The sequence below is a fragment of the Triturus cristatus genome, chromosome 6 (genome assembly GCF_964204655.1).
Source record: "Triturus cristatus chromosome 6, aTriCri1.1, whole genome shotgun sequence".
NCBI classification, from domain to species: Eukaryota; Metazoa; Chordata; class Amphibia; order Caudata; family Salamandridae; genus Triturus; species Triturus cristatus.
This window is the reverse complement of record NC_140589.1, coordinates 1,596,442,143-1,596,468,292: the sequence shown is the minus strand read 5'-3', so window position 1 is coordinate 1,596,468,292 and position 26,150 is coordinate 1,596,442,143. Positions and strand designations below refer to the sequence as shown.

General features: G+C 46.3%; 1 protein-coding gene across 3 annotated transcripts in view; it reads left to right on the top strand.

The window, feature by feature from the left end:
- Positions 1 to 26,150, top strand: part of FOXN2 (forkhead box N2) — a 128,461-nt gene that overhangs the window by 58,261 nt on the left and 44,050 nt on the right. For all 3 annotated transcript variants that reach the window (XM_085612734.1, XM_085612735.1, XM_085612736.1), the window contains exon 3: positions 17,545 to 17,669. In XM_085612734.1, coding sequence (XP_085468860.1) covers positions 17,545 to 17,669 — 125 coding nt within the window. The remainder of the gene's footprint in view (positions 1 to 17,544; positions 17,670 to 26,150) is intronic.

Genomic DNA, 26,150 nt, shown 5'->3' with positions numbered 1-26,150 from the left:
CTTGCACGGTTTCCAAAACCCAAGCATCCTGAGAGATCTTACGCCAACTGTCTGGAAAAAACATTACCCTGCATCCAAAATCACGTCTGAATAGGGAACCGGTCTCGCCTGTAGTTTCGCAATCTTGTTGGCCACCTGAATTGCCTCCAAATCTGCCTTTGCGGAATCTATTTCTGGAGCGCCGGGTTTGGTAGAAGGAGTTGCTATTTGAGTTGGAGTCTTGATAGCCTCCTCTCTGCTGGCCATGTGGGACGCTTTGATTATAACCCCGGCTGAACGAGCATCCCCGAAATCGTCCGGCCCTGCCAAAAACCTGTAGGAAAGCCCGCTTGAGAGACTCCTGGGCCTTGTCCAGACCACTGAATGCTGCTACGAATTTTGTTAATTCCTTAAGGAATGGCTGTCCGAACAGCAGACCTTGGGCCAGGGACCCGACTAAGACGTGGAGAGCTCAGCTAGTTTGGGGTCCAACTTCAATAAGATAGAGCGATGGCGCTCTGTAGATATCGCACAACTGGCGTTGCCAAGTTGGCATACTGCTTTCTTGGCCAAGCCGATCAGTTCTTCAGGATCAATTGCTTACGCAGACTCTTTGGCTCTAAAACCTAATTCGAGGATTTTCGTCAGGGGTCTGGTCAAGTCCAGCAGTTTATCTTGGCATGAGCTCCAAGATCTATCGAGACCCCTCTTGGGATCCTTTAAATATTTCTTGAGGTAGGTAAGCATGGAGGGGCCTACCTCAGTCTCTGCCACCTTACCAGTCAGGTCAGGTCTGGGGCACTCCAACAGAATCGCGCTTGTACTTTCTTGTCGAAAGCTTGGCGGATATGAGACTGGACATACTTAGGCACTTCCTGGGGTGGGAGCTAGGCAGAAGAATTGGGGTGCACAATTTCGGTTGGCTCAAAGTTGAGAACTCTGGGAGAAGGGGGTGCGTCTGCGTGGCTTTCCTTCCTAGCTTTCTTGGTGGGTCTAGGAGCTTCCTCCTGGTCAGTGGATGGATCTGTGGAGGTATCTTGATCATCATCTTGGGTAATTTCAGTGATAGTCGCTTCCCTGCTGGGAGTGGCATACTCCTGATCAGCCATAGATTTTGCGAGCTTGGCGAAATCCGCAGCATGTGGGTTCTTAACCCATTTACCACTTGTTCTAGGGTGGTTGCCCGCAGTGGGAAGCCAACCTTTTTGTTTGGCATAGGTACACAGATGGTTTGAGGGGTTCTATGGCCCTAACTAAGGTCTTATTCACTGAATGATGGACTCTTGCGTCCAGGGCCTCAATGAGGTCTTGTTCCATGGACCCAGAGGGTTCCTCTTCGTAATAATACTCAGCCATTATGAACACACTACAAGTGCAAATCTATATATCCCAAGAGGAGTGCCTGTAAAAGCTTGAGGGCAGGACCCACACAAAGTAGGCAGAACACTGAAAAATCAGAGGGAGTGGCAAAAACCCCAGGCAAGCCAAACACAATCCTGTCCTAAGGTTGTATTTACAAACAGTTAAGATGTGGAGGGAGGGAGGGCTTGCCAACCACTATGGGCAAAGCCTATGCATAATTCTACAGCCCCACACAGTATAGTGTAAGTGAGGGATTTCAAGGGAGCACAACTAGCATAAATGATCAAGATCACACCAAAAACGTGGTCAGGAGCATCAATGACGCTGCTCCGGCGTTCACTCAAGCCGTGTGATAATGAAAGCAGGCAAAAAAATATAGCCGCCACGCATGCGCGATAACGGCCGCTTGTTGGCAGACTAAAGAGGACTGCGCGTCATGACAGACGCGCGTCCTCTCTCCCTGATCCTCCCGCTCCACCTAAAACCAGCTGACGGGCAAGGAGAGCCCGATCGCAAACAAAGACGCGATCAAGAAACGTGCTCGCAGACTACAGTGAAATATTGAGCAGAACACAGCGGGTGCCAATAATACGGGACGCAGTCCCAGGCACCGGTCGTAATCGCAAGCACAGTGGCACAACAATCAGTAAGGCAGATCAGGGCAAGCGATGCAATATAATGCTCAATCCAATCAATCGCAAACAATGTATAACCTTCACAATGCAAATAAGCAAGCTAGAAGGTAAGAGCACTTAACTGGCTGCGGAGCAGCAAAGAAAGAGGACACTGTTTGTGACTGGACCTTTTATTTGGAGATACTCTATGGTTGATCATGTGACCCATACAGCATTCATGGGTATTGTAGTGTTTTTTTCTTACTATTTTTTTATTGGCTGCTGTGGATTTCAGTAAAGAAATGAGAAGCATAATCGGAGCCTCCGGTCCTGACATAGAATTCAGTGCAACAGTCAAGACTTCAGCGGAGATGTTGACATGTCTTGATTGAATTGTATGTTGACACATAAGTATTTCTCCTCGGCCTGTTACAGTGCACCCTCTGAAACTCCAGTGGTGGTGCAAAGGCTATTTCCAGGAGCATCGCAATGAGTTTCCAAGAATCCCAGTATATTTGAGCATTTTTTCAATCTTTAGGCAGGTCTTAAATCCATATGTGATCTCTGTGGCTTCTGTCTTAAAGAGTGGGAACCTTTTTTGCATGTTCCGTAGTTCATTATTCAGATCTGAGGAATATTGGATTGTCTCTTCCAATAAATCTATTCTTTTAATAGTGTTGACAAGTCTTGTCCTGATTGTAATCTGTTTCTCTTTTAGTGACTTGATTCAGAGTTTGCTTCCATTTTTGTGGCCTCCATTGCGAGCATTCATTATTGATTTAAGTTCTACCATTATAGTTTCCAAGATGGTTGTGGTCTGGGTTGTCTCTCCTGTCTGTGAAGGTTTCTGGCTGGCCACGGCCTCGGAATAAAGGAATTGTCCAAAGGACTTCTATGCCACCAAGGGGAACACTACAGGAGCCTTTAGAATCCATTCTGTAAGTCACTTGCATATAAAAATATTTATGCTCCAGCATTACAGCTTCAGATTATTAGAGTACAGCAAAAGACAGTGGAGTTGTAACTATAAATATCGAATCCAGCGGGTTGTGCTAGTGAATTATTGTCTGTGAAGTATTTAGAAGCATTATGTAATGCTTGGCCTGAATGAGGTGCATGGATATAGACCATAGCCATACACTTGTGAATTTGGGCCCCTAAACCAAAATGGTCGCAGTTAAGGTTTCTGGTACTATCTCACCCACACAGGGATAGGCAAGTCTTGAGTAAACACCTCCTAGAGCCAATGATCAACTTACAGATCTCCTTTTGCCCTTGGTGTGGGCTTGCTATTGTTATCATGGTGGAAGTGGTTTGCTGAGATCTGAGCAACATCAGCACTCCCCATGTCCACTTAGCCATATGGGGGGGAGGATGGGGTGCTTGATTTAGTATTGCGGACCATCACCCCAGTAAAAAAGGAGCATGTCTGCTCTACCCTTCCGTTCACCATAGTTCAGGCAGATCGACAAGGCCTAAATCTCCTCTTCTAATATGCACTCCTATTATTGCCACGCCCACAGCTCTTGCATGCACCTTTGTCGGTCTGTCGATGAAATGTGGCATTCAGAGGGAGTGCATTCGCCGACAGGGAGCTCTTTCAGAGAGGGGCCACCTCTTGCGTAACCCCCCCCCCCCCCCAACTTTTGGAAATTGAAAACTTTTCTGGGTTGCACACCTTCCGCCTACCCTAAGAAGAGGTGCGAGTTCTCATCAAGGTGTGGAATAGAATACATACAGCTACATGTTAGGCGATAGAACAGGACAGTACAGTTCACCAAGAAGGGATTTTTTTTTTAAAGATGTCAACTCGCAGTGGGGTATATTGTGTGTGTGTGCAGCTGAATACCAGTGCTTTCACGGGTTAAAGTGTGTTTCCTACAGTGGTTGAAAGCACACAGCGTATGTTTAAATACCCTTCACACACCAAAAGGGCCCTAGGTTTCATGCTTCATCATGGGGGTCTTCCCGTCCTGCTGCGGGACGGGGCATGCTACGACTTACGAATACGCGGGAGCACTGATCTTCACTACTATGAGTGGTGTAGGAGTTTGTGAGAGGAAGGGTCAGGGGTGAGTGAAAAAGTGAATTAAAAAGGACCTGGCCCCTGTGGACTAATAACTTTAATATTCCCTGGGGCTGGTCCTATTAAAAGAGATGAGTCGGGGATGTCCTGCATCAATGTGCGAACCTTCCTGTGTAAGTCAACATGTTTCGAAGCTCTGGATCTTCTTCATCAGGACTATGACAGATCCCTTCTGTTCTCACTATACTAACGAAAATAATGTCGGTAGAGTGAAACTATGGTGATGTATACAAAGGTAAGTGAGGATGCAAGGAATCATGCACAGGATACTATACCCTTTTGGTATTCTATATTTTAATCTGATAGAGAAAGGCACAGTTTATTAAAAACAGCAGAAATTACGCTACATCTGGCGCAAATACTGGTGACTTGCAAGAAAAGTGTAATATATAGTGAATGATGTATCTTTAGCCATTAGCGTGTATTTATATACTGGTGCAGTGTCCTGTGAATAAAAGTGACAGAACATGACATACACACACTTAACAGAAAACACGTTCTATATTCCAGTGGGAAAAAAAGGAGGGGGAGGGATCTACTGGTCAATGCCCACAAGAGGATAAAAAGGGGGGGGGCAATGTAGAGGGGGAGTAGAGACCATTGTAGGGCTAGTAAGTGCTAAAAAAATGGAATTACATAAAGCTTACAGGCTTAAACTGGTTGCACCAATCGTGTATACTCGGGACTCTGATATCAATAGCGATAGTGCTATAGAGTGCTTTAGTACCATAATACAAAATAATGAATAAGTATGAACTGCCATAGCAGTAAGTGCCCTCTGTTACCAAGCAACCAAAATCAACAATAACCCTCCCAAACCCAGCATGAATTGCTCCTCAAATACCAGCTCCATATATACTTCATGAATGCACATATTTTGTTCGAAACATCAGACTGCTTCTTCATCAAAATATCAACTTCACCCTGAAATAAAGATTGTTTGTTTATGTTGGATAAATAAGCTATACCTTGTTTGGTGTGAAATTTGGCTGTTTGTGAAATATACATTTTCTGTGTTGTATTGTTCAATAAACTTACAATGATTAGGCAGAAGCTTTAATTTTTATCAATACATCCTGCAGGATTTCATATATGGGTGCCGTGTTCAGCCAAATTAATGCAAAAAAAAAAAACAGTATGCCAAGGCTTGGGCCACTAGTATTATAGGCACAGTCTAATTGTCACCAAGAAAGTCTGTAAAGTCATGGATGGTCTTGTGTCCTGGTAGAGGTAGCAATAATGTCAGCAAAAATGGCAACATCGTGCCATGAGTAGCCCATTACTATGATAGGAATAACTAAACAATACAGAATCATGAGATGAGAGTATGCCTGTAGTATCCTCAAAGCTCAAACATGGAAAGATATTAGTAAAGAGCACTGGTAGCAAACAGTAAAGTCATGAGTGATTTGCAGAAAGTTAGTAAATAACTTTACTCTGGAGCAATAGAGGGAGGCTGTTCCAAGCCTTAGGGTTCAAATAAAAAAAAGGAGTACTCCCAGACGTAGCTTTGCGAGGGGGGGGGGGGGGCGGTTGACTAAAAGAAAAGGCGTAAACTGTCTTTTAGATCCAATTGGTGGATTATACCATAGAAATTAAGACATGTATGAAGCAATAGAAGCCTGGATAAGCACTTTCCATTAGTCGCAAGGTAGGAGAACAATTTTACAGAGGATGTTTAAGCTGAGAAAACTGGTAGAACTTCAGGTTGGTGGTAATTTGCGAATTATTTGAAAAATGCACTTTTTTTGCATTTTTCAAAGAGCCATATGGCGCACATACATGCCCTTAGCACATGTATGTGCGCCACATGTACACACATGCTTATTTCAGGGGTGCAACAGGGTGTCCTATTGACACCCTTGCAACCTTGAAATTGCATTCTCAATTTGCGTTTCTCTAATTGGGAATCGCAAATTGAGAACGTCTTCGGCTTGATTCCTCCCTTCTTTCCTGAGTTTCTGTTTTAGCGCCGGGACACCCCTCCGGGGGTAGCTGCGCGCTTTATAAGCTACTTAAATAAAAATAAATAAATAAATAAATTCATTCCTATGGGCCTTCTAGCCATAGGAATGAATGGGAAGGTATTCCTTATTTGCGAATCTCAGATTGCGATTCGCAAATTAGGAATATGTAGAATTCGCAAAATATTTTGCAAATCCTACCTACATTGCGTTTTGCGATTCTCTAATTTCGATTCCCTAAAAATCGCAATTTGAGAATCGCAAAAAACGTTTTACCTACATATGGCTCTTAGTTCAGCCGGAAGGGCTCGGGAACCATGTTCCTCCCCCCCCCCCCCCCCCCCCCCCCCCAGTTTGTTATCTGGACACTTCCTTGTGGACCAGCCTCTTAAATTTCGCACCTCCCTCTCCCCTCCATGGGGGCGTGGGGGGAGGGTGCGGTGTGCCTCACCCCTCAAGGCATGAACCTACTCTCCCCACCTCCTGGGTCGTCGCCGTGGTTTCCTCCTGAGAGAGGAGACATGTGGTTAGTGGGGTCCAAATATCTTTTGGGCATGACTTAAATGGAAGCAATTCGGCATAACACAGCGGTTGTTCCTGCCAGGTAGTCTGGTCCGGTATCCATTCCGTGAATTTAGGGGCTCGTCCCCGTCCCCATTTGCAAGCCACTCTGCGTTTGGTTATGAGGAATCCCAATGCAAGGAACTTTCTGTGCACAGTAACTATGTCTCATGTGCAACCCAGCAACGCCACTACAGGGTTCGGGTGAAGCTGTATGGCTAGCATACGTGACATGCCCTCGAACACCTGTAGCCAGTAGTCCTATATCTGCGGGCATTGCCATGCCAAGTGGTAGAAATCCGCCCCCTCCCCCGCATCTTGCACACCTATCCTCATGTAGCCTGAACTTGCGGAGTTTAGCCAGGGTATAGTATAGTCTGTGTAAAAATGTATAATGAATGAGCCTCAATCGGCTACTAGCAGTAAGGGCTTCTGTCTGTTTACAGCCGAATTCCCACTGGTCGTCTGTCAAGTATATGTCTAGGTCTTTGTCCCATTCCGCTCGGACAAGTGGGGTGAAGGATATCGGGGCCTTTTGTATATGTTTGTATAAGAGCGAGGTGACATGTCCCGGGGGTTCTGTGTGTGTAGCTGTGGTAGTGTGGGTGGCTCTGAGGGATATGACCGTGTGGCGGCTCTCATGCTCTGCCTGAGTCTAATGTACATATAGGGATCCATTGTAGTGGAATCATGAGTACCAAAAAATTGTTCTCTAGTTCGGAAGGTGCCTCCTAGCTAAAGATCCCCCCCATGTGGTGTACTTTAGTGCTTCTAACATCCAGCGACATTGCCCCTCGTAAGTAACCTGCAGGGATAGGTGATGCACCAAGGGCATCTTAGGTGAGTACAACATTGGGACATTCAGTTTGGCCGCTATCTTCCTCCAGGCCATGTTGGTGCAGTCTACTGTGGACTGGTCCTGTTTTTGTTCCCCTCCTGAGGTGAAGAGGTAACCTGAAGGGGGTGTAGGGGCCACATGACCATCTTCAACTGCCAAATGCGGCATGAATGGAGGCGGGTGAAACCAGTACACTGCAAAATGTGCCTGGGCACAGTAGTAATAGCATTCAAAACTGGGGTCTTCAAACCCCCCTAGTGTGTATGGCAGCATCAGCGTGTTTAAGCTCAGCCTCGCTTGTCCCCCCCCCCCCCCCCCCAGATTAGCCAAGTGACTTGCAATTTTAGCGTCTTAAAAAAAAAAAAAAAACTCCCAGGATTGTACGGAATATTAGTAAAAAGGTATTAAAATTTGGGTAAGTGAGTAATTTTAACTAATGAAATCCTCCCGGCCATTGAGAGGGGTAAGGATATCCACCAGGTGATGGTGTCTGTTACTTTGTCCATTGTGACTCCATAATTATTGCGCATCAACTCGCCTTTGTCCCTAGTGACTCTAATTCCCAGATATTTAACTTCATCACATTTCCAGACTAATGGGTAGTCTAGTTGGTGTGGCTTAGTCGCATCAGTAAGTGGGAATACTGACGACTTGGCCCAATTTATGTTTATGCCTGAGAGAACCCCAAATTTAGTGATTTCTTGCAAAATAGGATTAAGATTGTCCTGTGGGTTCTTGATGTATAGTGTAACATCGTCTGCGTATAGCGAGACTAGAAGCTGTCTGGAGGGATATACCAATGCCCGTTCTTTAAGGTGTTATCTAATTTTCACGGCCAGGGGTTCAATTGCTAGGGCAAACAAAATGGGTGAGAGGGGGCAACCCTGCCGTGTGCCTCTCGATATGGCAAAACTAGCAGATCGGGCGCCATTCAGAAGCACAGTAGCAATCGGCTGTGTATAAAACAACTCCACCCAACCCAAAAAAGCAGGGGGCATTCCCATATTACGCAGGGTGCCTAGGAGATTGTCCCACTCCACCGAATCGAATGCCTTGGTGGCATTGAGGAAAACCGCTACAGCGGACCTTTTTGGGATCTATTTCCTGTAGCACTGCCAGGAGCTTTCGGCGGTTGTGGGATGTAGCACGATTAGGGATGAACCCCGATTGATCCGGCAGAACCAGTCGTTCCATCAGAAGGGTGAGCCGGTTAGAGAGCACCTTCACCAGTATTTTAGTATCACAGTTTAAAAGCGAAAGGGGGGCGATAGGATTCGCAATGGATTGGGGGTTTATCTGGTTTAAGTAGTGAGACTATCTGTGCCTCTCTCATGGTTCTCGGAAGGCACCCCTCCTCCCTGGCTTCATAAAAGACCTCTTTTAGTATGGGGGCCATTTGTTGCAAGTATGTCTTGGAAAATTCTATAGGGAGGCCTTCTGACCCTGGTGCACGCCCTAACCTCATTTGTATTATGGCCGTAGTGATTTCGCTAATTCCAATTCAGCGCTTAAAAATTTCCGTTGAGTGTCGCCGAGCCACGCTAAGGCAATGTCCTCGAAATATTGAGGGAGGTCAAGTGGTTGTCCTCTTTGAGAGGTGTATAAAGCTTTGGAAAACTGCACAAATGTACACATTTGGTCTGGGAGGTTTCTGTGGGTTTCCCCGTCCGAGTCCTGTATTTCAGCTCTACAGTTAGAGAACTTGGGTTGGCGAACTAGGTTTGCTAAAACCTTGCCTGGACGATCCCCCTCTCCATACACTCGTGTCACATGATATTTACTCCTGAATTTGCATTCTCGGTCTGCAGTACTCGCATACTGTGTCAGATTATCGCACAGCTTGGCACGGGCCTCCCCCCTCCTCTCCCCCACCCCCCTCTCCGGAAGAAAGGTTCCGCTCCAATATTTTAATATCTTCTTCTAGCCGGCTAAGCTCCCTCCGTATGTCTTTAAAGATCCCCCCCCCCCCCCCCCCCCACCCTTTGAGATACAGTGTCCCCTGATCGTGACTTTAAAAGCCTCCCAGACTGTAGTGAAGCTGGGGACCGATGCCACGTTGCGTGTAAAAAAAATCTTATATTTCTTGTTCGAATTCGGTCCTGAAGATCATATCTAGGATGTGCTTGGGGTTAAGGCGCCACCAGACATAAGGGGCTTGGTCCATCGGGAGCTTTAGTACCAAATGAACAGGGGAGTGGTCCGAATATGTACGTGCCAGGTGAGTGACCGTGTATACCCAGTGTGCCATGCCCGCTGATACAAATATATAATCTAGTCTAGACCATGAAGAGTGGACGGCGAAGTAGTGCGTACCCTCTTTTTGCGTGGGATGCGTGTATCACCACGTGTCAAGGAGGCAGTTGGAAGACACAAGGTTCACTAGCAGCTTTTGAGTGGTCGTATAATGTATTGCGGTAGCGTTAGATCTATCTAACTCCAGGAACATGGTTGTGTTAAAATATCTTCCCCCCCCCCCCCCCCCCCCCCCCCCCCCAGTAGATAAGTAGAACCAAGTGTCTCGCTCTTATTCCACAGTGTAGTTAGGGTCTGGGGATCGTCTGCATTGGGGCCATAATAATTTCCTATTGTGATGTCTTTAGAAGCTAGTCGTCCCCAAATCAGGCCATATCGGCCCTGAGGGTCAACGTCAGTCCCTCCCAGAACTAAAGCTGTATTACGTTTAATAAGGATTGCAACCCCTATAGAGTACGTGGAATAAGACAAGAAGCAGCAATGGGAAGCCCATCTAGCGGCAGACGCAGGATCTAGATGGGTTTCTTGCAAAAGGGCTATGTGAATTTGGTGTCTCTCTAGGTATCCTATGACCTGTCGCTTTTTCCGTGGATTAGTTAAACCCTGGACATTCCAAGAGAGTATGTGCATCTGGTTATTTATTTCTGGTGTGTCAGTCATTTCCCCCCTTTAAATTGATAGGCATTGTACAATTGTGTTGAAGACTAGGCTGCGTACTATAATCAGGCATTGCAGGGCATGACATTTCCCCCACACCGACTTCCCCCACTTGTCGGGCATAGCTTCCCTCCCTGACCAATTACAGACTAAATTAAAGTTTAACAGCTAACAAGAGAAAGGGGATCACCCATACGGGGCAGACAGTAGGGGCCCGTGGCATGCCAACTCCCTTCCTGTGTCACACCCACATGACACCAGGTCTTCGTCAGCCTAGTAGCATTTATGGGAGGAAGGTGAGTGCTCGGGCAGACCATTGTTTAGAGTCTCTTTGAATGCAATAGTTTGCCGGTTATGGACAAAGAAGTATACTACTAGGGGTCCGGGTAAAAATAAGCTTCAGTTCAACAGGATGTGAGATACATCTTCAGTACGGAGCCAACAATGGAGAGTGGGACCTGGAGCGTGATCGGGCGGTCGTCTTTGCAGGGGACAGTCGACGGCATCTTTTAAGGTAATCTTCAGCTTGGTGAGAATTTTGGAAAAAAGTGTTTTCCATGGTGAGTGATGCGAAGTTTCGCTGGGTACAGCATCGTATACGGGATATCCTCAGCTTGCAATTTCTTCTTAACAGCAGCATGTTTGCCCCTCGCCTCTTGTACCTGTTAAGTGAAGTCTGGGTAGAAGGCAAGGGTAGTGTTTCATAGTGGACTTGTTTCTTCTCACAGGCTAAACGTAGCACTGTCACTGTCCCGGTAGTTGTGGAATCGGGCTATCACCGGGTGTGGAGGTGCTCCTGGAGGTAGACTCACGTTTAGGGAGCTATGTACTCTTTCTATCGTCATGTGTGTAGAGAAGGATTCTCTCCCAAACAGCTCCACTAGAAGTCGTTCAATGAAGTCCTCCATTCGGCCCCTATTGGTCGTCTCCGCAAGGCCTAGGATGCAAACATTATTTCGCCTAGAGCGGGCCTCTAAATCTTCATTTTTATCCGTGATGATGTTGAGGAGTTTGTCCATGTGCGAGACCCGCTCTCTGCTCTCCGTGGCTCCATCCTCCAGGTCAGAGATCCTGGTTTCTGCTTCTTTGAGTCAGTGGTCGTGCTGATCCAGTTTATGTACCACCGAATCCAGCCTCGCCTTCATAGTATCCATTTTTGTGTCGCTGGACGTCAGGCTATTTTTCATTCTGAGTAGTAGCGCCTTCCAGTCTTCACCTTGGCTTTCCGCCACATCCGATTCAGTATGATCTGCGGAGCCGGGCTTGGATGGTTGGCGCTTCGAAGGGGATTTTAGATTGCTTTGTGTCTGTTCTGCCCATAGGGCTCTCTGTATTGCAGTTGGGTTCTCACGACCGGAGTATAGAGGATCTCTGACTCTTGGGAAGCTAAGCAGTGTGGGATCCGTAATTTTGTCCCGAAAAGGTCGCTGTTGTACTGCCCCCACAGTCGTGTCTTGGCATGTATACCGCCTAACCCGGGTTTCTGCTCTGGGGTGTAGTCTTCACACAGCGCGGTCAGTGCCCGTATTTTGGATAATGAAGGGGTGGTGGATTATGGAGTAACTGCCACCTCTCCTCACACCACGCTCGAGTGCACTGTCGGCAGGTAGTGTGAAGAGGTCCCTCTGGTCAGTATGCGCGGAGTCCTCTCAGTCCCCCCACCGCAGGGGGAGGCAGCGGGCAAAGGAGTCGCCTCTCTTCAGGGCCACGCCGCTGGCAGCGCCGTTTGCACTGGCTGGATCGAGGCAGATGCCGCCATTTTGGAGGTCGACATGCGCTTGTGTTAATGTCATTCCCTACGCACCTCGACTGCAGCACTGCCCTCGACCCGTAAACAGCCGATAGTTTCCCGCTGAACCCACACCATCTGCAAAGGGCGGGACACGTTGGCAGAGCTTCTAAGGACTCCAGCTACAGCTCACCAGGTCAGTGAAGATAGTTTGGGGGATCCGCTGTCTGGCGCGACAAGCGCAGCTTCGTATTTATCTCCCCATGTGCGAATCCTCGCCTCGAGAATGCAGGTCCTGGCCAAAGTGGGACACAAAGTTAGTTCAGCGCTGCCGACAGTGCTGAGCGTTTCAGCGGTGACTGGGCGCGGGCCCACGTCTCCGCCTCAGGCCGTGGTCTTGCGTGCTGCGTGGGTCCGTCTCCCCGCTCCAGGCTGCCAACGTGATCTCAGGCACTGGGATGATCAGCTTCGTATCGTATCGCCCACAGCGCTGGCATGAATCACATAGTCTGTTGGACCCCCGGGGGTTCTGGCAGCAGTACGGCTCAAGTAAGAGCCCTGAGAGTGACTCAGGATGGGTCTGCAGGATGTTTTATCGCCCGTCTGGCGAGAGCCGTACTGGTGTGCGGCCATCTTGGTCGCACGCCACCGAGCGCCCCCCGACGTATGCAACCTCTTAGCCAGCACCTTCCCCCACCCCCCTCACCACCACTGCCCTCCTTACCAATGGCAGTGATTCTGGCTCTGATCCTTTTGATTACTGCTTCAAATGTGCTTCAGTGTCTGTCTTTACTCACTTCTACTGCCAGGTTCAGTAGTAGGAGCTCAGTAGATCACTCTGCCATTCTCCACCTCTTCTTAACTGGTGGGCCATTGAGAGCAATGTCTTTGTGAACTAGCTACCCTTTTGAGGAGCGGCTCGTGGGGGTGTAAGTAGGCGGGGCGCTGATTGTATTTTATTACATTGTATTACAACATTTATTTAGCACTTACTACCCTTATGTGGGGTTCCGGAACGCTTGCCTACATTGGGAGCATGCAACACCATGTTAGGTGTGTGGTTGGACGTGTGTTGTCTTTGTTGTGATCCTGTGCAGAAAGAGTTTCCATATCATGTGTGATGACCACCGAAGTGCGATTATAGTGTTTTCAGACACAATGCTTAGCCGTGTGATTGATAGATGAAGACGTGAGCGATTGAGAGAGGCATGCAGTTTATGGTTTTCAGCAAACTGGCAGCTTTGAGCAGCTCTGCAGGTCCATTTTTGTTATTTCTTACGTTCATAGTTCACTTGGTTGGTTACTGCACTGGGTTGTCCATTCTGAGGTACTGAGGCCCTGCTTTGGTTGAGTTTCTTTCCATGAGTACCTCCTTGAATAAGCCTAAACTTCACTTCCTCAGGAAAGTTAAGTGCCTCACAGTAAGTTCATCAAATTGAAGTGCAATATTAGTGGATAGCCAGAAATCGAAGTAGTAAAGAAAACCCAGAACATTGCCTAGTAACTCCCATACACATTGTCTAGTAACCCTCCGGCACGAATATTGTCTAGAAACCTTCAGCTGTCCCAAGTGGGTCCATGAAAGTATACATGGCTTTTCTTCCCTTTCGTCTATATGTAATAGCACAACAGGCTCCAGCATATATTGGTAAGGAACAAGAGAGGAGAAATACTTGGTGACCATCCTGCGTGGCCTTGTACCCCTTCCAATACAGACAAAATTCAGCAAGAGGTAATGCAGTGGATACATGATCGTTTGGAAGGAAAGGTAATAAGGGCTGATTGACATGGTAGATGCATAACCTGCTGATGAAAAGGAAAATAACCTATTGAAAATAATCAGTTTACCCGCAAATACTCAAAATCCTATTTGAATTGTCAATAAAATTGCATTCTCAGACGGAATAGCCAAGCGGGACAAGAGGGTGGACTCTCCCACCTGAGCTCCCAATGCGGAACAGATTCCTGCATGATCCTCTTAGCGGACAGGGACTCCCTGACCAGCACATACAGCCCTCACTGCACCAACTGAAACCTTGGAGCAGATTTGACTGGGGTGATGACGGCCGCTGCAGCCGGGTGGGACTAGATGCTGGCCGCGACCTGTCTGAACCACTAAATCTGCCCAGATCGGTTTCCTGCCTGCAACTAGGTGACAGATGGCTGGTAAGCAGCGACTGGCACACTGCAGTGACACTACGGAGTCTGGAGGGGTGATGAGCGGGGGGATTTTCCTGGCCCAGCTGGGAGTTTGCTCCACTGCTAGGGTGAGTTCCTGGGCCAAGCGGCCCCCATTAAGAAGGGCAAGGTAGGGGATGGGAGAGCGGTGGGGCATGAACAGTCTCCTTTGGCCCACATGGACCTCAGCACGGCTACTGGCGGTATTTTCCTGGGTTTAGCGTCCATATTTTAGAATATTTATTTTTAGAGTTTTATATAGCGTGACGTGACCCAAAGGTATCGGAGCGCTTCACAGTTGCATGAGGTACAGTTAGAGTATAGCGGGTATAATAGCATATATATATATATATATATATATATATATATATATATATATATATATATATATATATATATATATATATATATATATATATATATATATATATATATATATATACGATTTAGATACATGACTTTCTTATCAGTTTCAATAATAACAATTTTAGGAACTGTTTAGTGTACAAGGTGTAACTGCATTCCTATACAAATGGTTCCGATGTGTCTTTCCCGAAAGTTCTACATCAAACAATTCCCGAGTAGTACTGCACAGTTAGCTAATTTTTCTCAGCTTAGCTAGTGATTTTATCTTGACATTCTTTGATTGTCTGTATGTGTAACGCCTGCATCATCTCTGGCTGGCAACAGTCTTTGGTTAGTTTTGGTGTCTTTGTGGTTATTCTGTGCAGGATGTGTCCGTATCTGACCCGACTATGTGACGTTTGGCTATTAATCTCAATGCTGATGGTGAACAAACTTGCCTAAGGAAGGAACTTGCTCATTAGGAAGATCTTAGCTCCCCTTTTGAATGTTGCCGAGTTTGGGATTTTTCTAATGTTTGGAGGGAGTGAGTTCCAGATTCTGGGGGCTGCTCCGGCGAAAGCTCTGTCATACGTTTTCTTCTTTCGAAAGATGGGTGGTTTCAGCAACAGCTCTCTGGCACTCCTGGCTGGTCTGCTTCCCTCTGATAGCTCAATTTTCTGGGCTAGGTACCTTGGTGTTTTTGTAGTGGAGCGCTTTGTGGGTAATACATGCCAGAATAGTTGACAGAGGGGGCAGAGCAGTCCACGTACTATAAGAATTGTCAGCAGCTTTTGACACCGTGAATCACACGGTGTTAGTGCAACGGCTGCAGGAAGTGGGGATCGAGGGCTCGGCTCTGACCCTCCTCTCATCGTTTTTGGAGGGGAGGGAGCAGAGCTTGTACTGGGATGGCATGCAATCGGACAGTTTACATCTTCCCTGTGGAGTTCCACAGGGATCAGCCCTATCACCGACTATGTTTAACATCTATGTCATTCCCCTGGCCAGACTCCTCAGGAAGCATGGTTTTGCCCTGGTATCTTATGCAGATGATTCTCAGCTTATAATCTCGATAGCTAAACAACCTGAAGATACAGCTGTTAGGTTTCATGCGTGCCTTACTGAGATCATGACCTGGATGAACCATAGCTTCCTGAAAATTAACACAGATAAGACGGAGGTTATTGAGTTTGGTCAGGGGTGATCCCTGTGGAGTGACTCCTGGTGGCTGGTGAGAGCAGGGGAATGCCCCAGCCCCGTGCAAGAAACCTCGGAGTCATCATTGATAGCCAGCTAAACCTCTCCGCTCAGGTGAATAGTCTTACTACTTCATGCTTCTTTCTAATAAAAACTTTGAGAAAGATATTCCCTTTCATTGCGCAGGGATTGCAAAAGACAGTGGTGGTAATATAATCATAATGATCCACATTTGTAAAGCGCGAATAATCACCCGTAAGGGTCTCTAGGCGCTGGGGGCCGTCAGGAAGATTAAGCAAGCTATTGCTCAGTCACATGGTGCTGGGCTAATCTGCCGCCGGGGATCGAACCAGTCAGTCGCCCTGGCCGCGGCGCCACACCTCTTCCTTTGTGGTGGCTCTCTTATTATCTAAACTTGATTACTGCAATGCTCTGCTGTTGGGGATTGACAAAACCCAGATGAGTAAGCTGCAGTCATTACAGAATGCTGCTGCAAGGTTGCTTTTAAATATACCTAGAGGTCAATCAACCTTGGCAGGAATCCGAGCACTGCATTGGCTCCCTGTGCAGCAGCGTGTGGAATTCAAGGCGCTATGCCTGGTTCATAAAGCACTGTACGGGAGAGGGACTAAGGACATCCCAAAAATGTTTATGCCCTATACCCCTGCTCGCACCCTAAAATCCAGTAATCTGGGCCTTCTCCAAATTGATAGGATTAGGCGAGTGAGATGGGGTGGAAGAACCATTTCAAACTGTGCAGCAAAGTTATGGAACAAAATGCCAACAGCCATGAGATTTCAGTCAAATCGGCAATCCTTTAGGAAAGATCTGAAAACGTGGCTGTTTACTTTACTTTAATCTAATCTAGCTCCTGTAACATTGGCTGTACCACTTCCATACACACCAGCGCCAAGACGCCGCGGCATTCGAGCGCTATACAAACATATATCCTATCCTATCCTAATCCAATGTCGGAGTCCTATACTGACGAGCGCAAATCTGGGTCAACTGTGACCTTTCAAACCACTTCCTGATTGGACACGGTACCCGCCAAAGGTTTTCAATTATTCCTTCTTTTTATTCACCCTGGTTATAGATGGGGGGGGAGAATCAGGCAACTAGCATAACACTTTACCAGATTAGGCTGAGAAAGTCTGATTTGTTTACAGATATTTAGGGTTCAGGTAATGAACAGCTGCGCTATGCACTATCTCATACCAACACATAGGTATGCATGGAAATTCGCTCTGCAAACCATGTGTTTTGACTTCAGTTTTTAAGACTGATCCTGTAAAACGAGTTTGAGGTATCTGTCCCTTGCGTCTACTCGATAAAAATTAGAACTAACCATCGTAAAACTCTGAAAATAGATTGCTCATTTAACTGCCTTAAACCTAATGTAAGTATCCTCTACTATGCTTTAAAATCACTGTTATAAATTTAAAAAAGACCTTGTCTCTACAAAGAACTGCGGTTTATGTATAACAAATGAGTTTATAGTTGATTTTATGTAATTGGCCAATCTGAGCCCAAGATTACCACTTCTGCGGGTATGTGTGTTGCCCTTCTCAGCCATTCAAGCCATAAGAAGTCTAAGCTAGAATAGTCAGGAACTGTGAATGTGGCCTCACAAATGAGAGATTCATGTGCATGCGAATAGTTATATGGTTTTTTTTAAGTGATGGCATGTTTAGAATGGTGTGGCATTGAACTAAACACAAGCCATGTTAAATTGGACCTTTGTTCCTGTGTGCTCATTTGTGATTTCTTTTTTCCTTAAGGTGAATGGCAAAGGGTCATTGTGGTGTGTTGATCCCGAATATAAACCCAACCTTATGCAAGCCCTGAAGAAGCAACCTTTCTCCTCTGCACTTACGTTGTACACCCCACCAGCATCACCTCCAAGGTAAACTATAACGATTTGCTTAGATGTTGGACTAGTTCCACAGTAACCTGTGCTGCCTTTTTTGGGTACTGTAATTTCAACCAGAGCCTCTGTCTCTGAGTTTTCTCTACAGTATTTTGGGATTCTATTTGAATCAAAGTCCCCCCTTATCTCCCTTAAGACTGCACACCCTATAGTCACCCTTAGAAGTAAAAAAAAAAATGGTATTCTGAATAATTCTCATACCAATCTAATCTGTTAATACCAACTTGTCTTTCGTAGTCAGTCGGAGGGCGTAAAATTGAAGTGGCACCATTTTGCCTATCAATGCTTGTCTTCATTAACCTCGGCTTGCTCTCTTTGCGCTGGAATATAGACTCCATTACATCAAATTCGAAAATGTGTGCTTTGTGAAGAGGACTGAAGACTTTGTCAAGCACTGGAAAACACCATGTAATGTGGGTGGAGAGGGCTGCTACTACCAGGAGGAAACTGCCACCTCCAGCCTTTGCCTGCACATAAGTAATTTCTTTTTTCAGAAAAAAACTCTATTCTTAAACTATCATGTCACACCCTTTTGAATTCTACAAAACGGAAAGGGACAATAAGAACCCTGCAATTGTGCACTTGATCAGTCTGTAAATGTTTTTCCCCCCACTCATGAACATTTTATCTAACACCAGACAGATTATTCATTAGTGGGCTGCAGGTTGGTTTTCTCTTTAAATCCAGCAGTCATGACTTTAGACACTCTATTAGACCTGTCCTCCTCGGTATGGTTTTCCTCCAAACATTTTCCCTTCACACCTCCTGTTTTTTTTAATTTGGTTTGTGTTGGCATTAGGGCGCTGAACAGTGCTAAAGTGCTTGTTCTCCTTCACCTAAACATGATAAATTTTGATACACCTGATTAGCACATTTCAATTACTAGTAAGCCCCCAGTAAAGTTCTGCTACATGTACTGAGGGCCTATAAATTACATTATACTAGCAAGCCTTCAGCACTTATTGAGCCACCATCTGAAGTAGCAATTCGACCAGGCAAAATAAATCTTTGGCCAGCACCAAACCTTCCTTTTAATACATATACATCACCCCTAAGCTAGGCTCTAAACAGCCCATAGGCCAGGTTGCATTGTATTGAAAAAGCTGGATATGCAATTTTAAGTTTTACATGTCTTGGTAGTGAAACTCCTTAATTCGTTTTTCACTACCGTAAGGCCTACCTCTCGCATAGGAGAACATTGGCTTACCTTATTACATTTAATAATTGTTATCTTAATTGGAAACGGGTAGAAATGTCACGTTTGGACTTAAATAAATTGTAATTTAAGATCCTTTTTTTAATGGTAAAGTTTGATTTTAAGTCATTATTCTGAAAATTACACTTTCAGAAAGTTAGCGTTCTCTTGTCCTAACAATCTAGTGCCCGCTTCTAGTATCCTGGGTCACGTGGCTGTGAATAGAGTAGCTGTTGGGTTTTGTGAATTCCTCCCAGACAGAGAGACAAAGGGGACTAGATTTTAGCAGGCTGGGTCATTCTGCGATGATGGTTGGGGGCTGAGCAGTGCTTGCCCCACTTACATTTCAAAAGGCTTGCCTCTGCACACACAAAGGAACCTGACACTAGTGTTTGTCACCCCAGACATTGTGGAACCTTGGCAGGGGAGGTAAAAACTTTTCAGAACCAGTTGTGGGTGTAGCCTAGAAGATTCCTTCACTTCAAAAACCGGCACCAGGTATACATATTGGACCCTCAGAATGACACTAAAGTACACTCCTGGTCCTGAGGAGGCCTTCACAAGGTTTGCCATGTACCTCAGGAGACTTCTCGATACTTGAGGCCTGCCTTGCTGCTTGAACCTATAACTACCACAATGATTACAAGGGCTAGTTGGCTGCCTTCCTGTGTGAGCTACAGGGACATAACAAGCTCCAGAGGCCTTAAACCCATACACCTGGGCTCTGCTGGAGTGAATCCTAATCTCCCAAGCAATGCCCCCCAAGACCTGAATACTTGGTTATGGTATTCCAGGCTCTGATTCTGCCTAACCCTAAAAGTTGGGACTTGGAAAATGTTTCTCAAAAAAATGGCCTGCAGACCGACCAGACCAGGGCCGATGTGCCAAAGGTGCATCGCTGGTTGGCCTTACTCTGCGGCATCTCTCACTATGTTCTTCTTAATAGTAGCAAATTCTGTTCAGCTGGACCTCTCGGTGAAGGTACCAGGCATCATGGAGCCTTTGCTGGCTACAGCCTGCAGCTACGCCCCAATGCAGATTTTCAACTTCCATAAAAGAGATTAAGTCCGAAGGTAGAAATCTAGACTGCCACTCCATCCATTGACTCCCCACTGATGGCGCCTCCTCTTGGGACTCTGCCAGCTGCCTTGATACACATACTTTTACCTTCTCTGGAATTTTTCTTCAAACTTTCTCATAAGTCCGAAGGTAAGCCAAGAATGAACCAATACATCTTGTGTATCCGACCCACACACACCATCGCACTCAGTCTTAACTCTTGATTGTGCCCTAGTCTCGCGCTACGAGATACCCAAAGTTGGTGCTTTAATGATTTTGACACTAATTTTCACTAAACTTCAAAATTCATAACTCTGGTTTTACTGATTGGATTCAATTTGTTTTGGTGTAATTTGTTTTATTTTTTCTATTTTTCTAAATAGTTGGCGATTTTTCTTATGTTGTGTTTTCACTTTATTACTGTTTGTGTGCTGCTTACATACTTAACCTTTGCCTCTCTGAGTAAATCCTGACTGCTTTTGTGTCAAGCTCCCATAGGGTTAAGCACAGGTTAATTTAGTGACTTTTGTGATTCACCCTGACAGGGATTATGGTTGTTGCTTTTGTAGAGTTTCCACCCCCCTCAATCAGTAGCCCAATTTCTTATGCAATCTTTGGACCGGTTTCCGCAAAGTGGGAATTTTGTGCATTTAAAAAAAATGTTAGAGGAACTGCCCTTATGGTCCTGATTTTGATCTTACTTTAACTTGAAATCTCAAAGATAATTTAAATGCTAAAGTTAGGAGTTGCACGGGGGAGCTAGAGAGCCCGCTACAAAATGGCCGTGCACTAGAGCTGCTCTGACGGCCGGAGCGGCAATTTGGTAAAAATCTGCAAATATACCAACCACAGCTGAGCCAAGGCTGAAGATTCGGCATTCGGAAGTCATACGGAACACATCAGTGTAATTATGACCGGCTGATGCTGCCTCCTTCAAGTGAACGCCCGGCTTGTCGCTTCACAGAGAGGCGGACTGAGAAAATGGTGGCAAGCATAGATACGGAGCGGCGATAAGCCTCGCTTGGAATGCAGCTGACCCTGCACAACTGCAAACTAATAATTACAGTCTGGCATGCTGTAAGTGAAGATCGCGCTGTGTGACTAGCCGCGCAGGACTAACGAGACTACGGAATTAATTGGCGTATAACGAGTAACATGGTGACTAAGATGTCGGCTTGTGGTGAGATGTCTGACTGATGCACGCCGATGCACTGCGCCCTTATCCATTCATCCCAGGGGTATGAGCGACATGCTGACCTGTTAGACCTCAACTCCCTAAATCTGCACATCGCAACTACCTGCAGGTATTCCGTTATGTGCCACCTCTCAGCAATCTTAAACGCCAGATGGTAGGCAGCTGAAGGGCTGCTGCACATACACAGAGCTCCGGGGAAGTGCGAGATGTCTACAGTGGCTTGCATATGCTGATAAAGTAAGCGGACACTAACAAAACTGCATAACACATCGGTGAGCGAGCTGCGCGATCCCACTGAACAGCGCTATACTGGAGAGGTGGAGGAGGGTGCCGAAAAAAAATAAAAACGGTTTATCAGCAACTTCAGATATCACATCTGTGACTTGCTGAAACATTTAGCTGGGCCTTCAACTGCACCACAACGCACAGCTCCTGGATGTTCAAGCTCGCATGCCATGCCAGCTCATATCCTTGATGCGCCACACTGAAAATAGACAATTGTTAAATGCGCCCTAGAAAAACAAACTAGCGTGTGGCAAGCTAACGTGGCTGTATATCGCATCCTGCTCCGTTCGAGATCGCTGAACCCTCTGCAGTCTTGTACCGGTGCAGGCGTCCTTTACCCCCTGCTCTTACCAGCGTCAATCCTTGAACTTGACCGAAGCGTGAGCAATCAGCATAGAATTCCAGGTCCTGCTGTTCTGGGTGGCCAGCACTCACGGCTACAAAGTAAGTGCTTGAGAATGGGAAAACCTGACAAACCACAAGCTAAACTGCCATTTGAACCTCAACGTACACCCAGACTCCCAGGCGCAGCGGCGGACGCAGAACCTGAGACGGACCCAGCCGCCAAAATGGAAGCAGCCCTCCAGGCCATACAACAAAGTTTACAAGCCATCGATGGCAAAATAGACACACTCACGATACGGATGGACCATGTCTCTGCTTGACTTGATAAGCGGGGGGAATGGCTGGAGGAGGCCGAGCAGAGGATATCGGCGGTCAAGGATGAATCACACGCAACCACATCTAAGTGCGACGACATGGCAAAGCTACTGGAGATCATAAAAGCGAAGAACGTGGATTTAGAATCTAGATCCTGCTGCAACAGCTTGCGTGCCGGAGAGCGCAAACACTGGTAAGCTCGAAGACTACATGGAGAAAAGGTTGAAAGACATGTTCGGGGCGGAGCAGTTCTCGTCGATGTTAATTGTAGAAAGGGCGCCTAGATCTCTCGCGCCAAAACCACCACCGGGCGCTCTGTCACAACCGATAGTAGCTCGAATTTTAAACTACAGAGACCGTGACACAGCACTCAGGCTAGCAAGGGAGAAACAACCGTTGATGTACAATGGCTGCGAGGTGGCCTTCTACCCTGACTTTACACTATCGGTCCAGCTGGCACGTAAGGAGTTTGGCCCGGTGAAAAAAAGCTGAGAGACCAGAGTATCCCCTACGCTATGCTCTACGCAGCCAGGCTCTGCATAACCCACGCGGGTAAAACCCATGTCCTGCCGACACCCCCAGCGGCGCAGCAATTTATCAAGCACCTCCGACAACAGTCTGCAAGAGAGATAAGTCATGCCACACAACTGGAGTCAGATTAATGCTACGCAAATGTAGATCTTGGTGAACGATTCGCTTCTTTGGTGGACGTCTGCGTTTGGTGCCCAAATTGGCCACTGTGAGGGGGTAAGTTGCCACGTTCCTCATAAAGTCTACAGCTGTATGATCCAACCTGTCTGGACTATTGAAATGTTATGGACCTAGAACTATTATACCTACTCAAAATATGAGGGAACCTGACATTTGACTACTGCCTTTGGCTCTTTATACCAGTTAAAAGATATCAGATGTATCACTAATGCATAATATTTCGGTATCCTTCTTTTAAACATCACACCAATTATGCATGTTTGTCGCTCCGTCCCCATCTGCACGAGGATGGAACACCGAGCGCCTAGTCTCCCCCTATCGGGTAAACCACACTGAAATTCTGTTGCCACTTTTGTTGAAGTTTGGGACATGTCTTTGGCATAATTGGGATGTTAAAGTGGGTGTGGGGATAGTTGGGTTGTTTGTTATTTTTTACCAGCCATCTACACTGTTCTCATCATGCCGCACACTTGTACAGAGGCACACTAAGCACCACTTCATGACCATGTTGGCGATGTTCGATGTGGGTACTCCGGATACCAATAAACACTACATCTATGCCCGAGCGCACCCCCCTAATGTACACGCCTGATAATCCCGCAACACTGAGATTAATCACATGGATTGTATGTGGCCTGAACAACCCCCGTAAGATTAGACCGGTATTTGCCTATCTAGACAAGCATCACATAAATATTGTTCTGCTGCAAGAAACACATCTCGTTAAACACAAGGCTAACGCACTGGGGAAAAAATGGGCGGAGTTGGGGTTAGCTTCCACGTACTCCTCGTGCCAGAGGTTTGATAACATTAATCCGCAAAGGGACACACTTTATACAGGAGCGAACGCTAATAGATGATGATGGGCGATATGTCATAGTTATGGGCGTTCTGTGCGGCTCCAGAGTGGGACTCATCAATACTTATGGTCCAAATGTCGATGACCCTGTTTTCTTCGCTAATTTATGGAACATACTACAGAGCCTCCTCGCTATGGAACTGATATGGGGAGGAGACTTGAATGTTGCCCTGAACAACACCTGTGATAGATCGCACAACACCACCGAGCAGCATCACCGTGCTGTCACTACCATAATAAATGCGATGTCAGATATACATATACAAGACATCTGGCGCATGCGCAATCCACAGTCGCTAGAAAGCACCCACTCCTCCACCACGCATAATAGCTGGGCCCGGCTCGATTACTGGCTGCTCAGAGTCAGCCTGCACATGGACGCAAGACATACTGCACTTACCAAAAACACTGTCAGACCACAAGCCAGTGGTTCTGACGCTCAGTTTCCTGACATATACCCCTCCTCCGTTCATATGGCTATTCAACGCGAATTCCCTTCTAGATCCTCTCTACAAAGAAACCATACATCGCTCCATAGAAGACTTGTTTGCTCTAAACAAAACCTCAGTAGACAGTGCCGGCACTATCTGGGAAGCCTTTAAGGCGACTTTGAGAGGTATTTGTATCAGTACAACTGCCGATATTTTGCGAGATATATGCACACAATTAAGTAAGAGCGAAGCCCATATACAACAACTAGAAACGGAATACGAAACTACCCACAATGCAACATTCCTAGGGGTAATCAGAGACGAAGTGACGAATTATAACAAACTCGCAGAGGGCAAAATGAAGTACATCTCCTGTAGGCATACCGCTCGTAGAATGGGTGAAGGGGGCAGACTTGGTCGTTATCTGGCGCAAAAAATACATGTAGAACACAAACAACACATTGTACTAAAAATGCAGGATCAGGCAGGCACAATGCACTACGACAACAAAGGTATACTGGATATTTTCGTAGTAACATATGGTAGGTTGTATGCTGCATGAGACACAGCAAATACACAAGAAATTCTCAACTACTTGGAGGACATAGCGGTAGTTTGGCTCACTGACGGTCAGCGTGAATTACTGGCACAACCCATTACGCTAGAGGAAGTACAGGCTACCATTAAATCCCTCCTCAATGGCAAAACCCCAGGGCCAGATGGCTTTACAGGGGAGTTTTATAAAACATATGCGGAATTGCTCATCCCCCATATGGTGGAAATGTACGACGAAGCTTATAACAATCAGACTCTTCCCCCTGACACTACGAGAGGCGCTGATAATGGCTTTATTAAAACCGTACAAACAGCCGGATCGTGGGGAATCATACAGACCTCTCTCCCTAAAAAACACCGATTCTAAGATATTGGCCAGGATTGCCACAAGATTACAGTCCATATTGCAGGTCATGATCCTACCGGATCAGTCTGGTTTTATACCCAATCGCTCGACCTCACATAATTTACGCACCATATTCTCGCTACAACACCAACTGAATCCAGAGATGGAAGCGGGAGCTGTCCTACTGGATGCAGCCAAAGCTTTTGATTCTATTGAGCGGACGTATCTATTTACAATTTTACACAGTATGGGTTTACCACCTATGCTACTGAACTGGATCAAATTGTTATATACTAAACCAACTGCACGTATAAAGGTGAATGGTCACGTCTCGGAAGTACTTAATATCCAGAAAGGCACGAGACAGGGCTGCCTGTTATCACCGTTACTATTCTTCATTGCGATAGAACCCTTAGCCTGTAAAATACAACAACATTACGCACACACTGCGTTGAGATTCCGTCTTCGCCATATTGGCATCTCAATGTACGCGGCCGATATGGTGCTTTATGTCCGTGACCCGAACACAAATCTGGCCCCTATCCTTGGAGAATACATTAAATTTGGTAGGCATTCCGGCCTGCAGATAAATTGGGATGAATCTGCCATACTGCCACTAACAGAAGCTACTCATCCACACCAGCTGGAATTTCCACTAGTGTGGCGGGCAGACCCCATTAAATATTTGGGCATCTGTATTCACCGTGACCCAGAAAATTGTACTAAGAACAAATTACGGCACTGCCGTTGATAGAATTGAAACACAGATAAGCAGATGGCTCACGCTCCCTCTCTCATTGGCGGACCGAATATCCCCGATAAAAATGGTAATCCTCCCAAATTATTGTATCTGTTTACAAACATTCCAATAACCCCCTCTACCCCAATATTCAACAGGCTGCGGACACTTCTTACAAAATTAATATGGGCAGGCCAACAAGCGAGGATAAGCTTACACACACTAACTTTACTATATGCAGCGGGTGGGTTTGCGGTCCCTAACTTATTTTATACTATTTATGTGCGAAAGCACAATACGCCCATTATTGGTATCACCCAATTTGGTATATGCCTCACATATCGGTGGAAGATGGCGACGCTCACCCTATTAACTTAACCAATGTCCTGACTCATATTAGATCACACCTAGCCAAGCAGGAG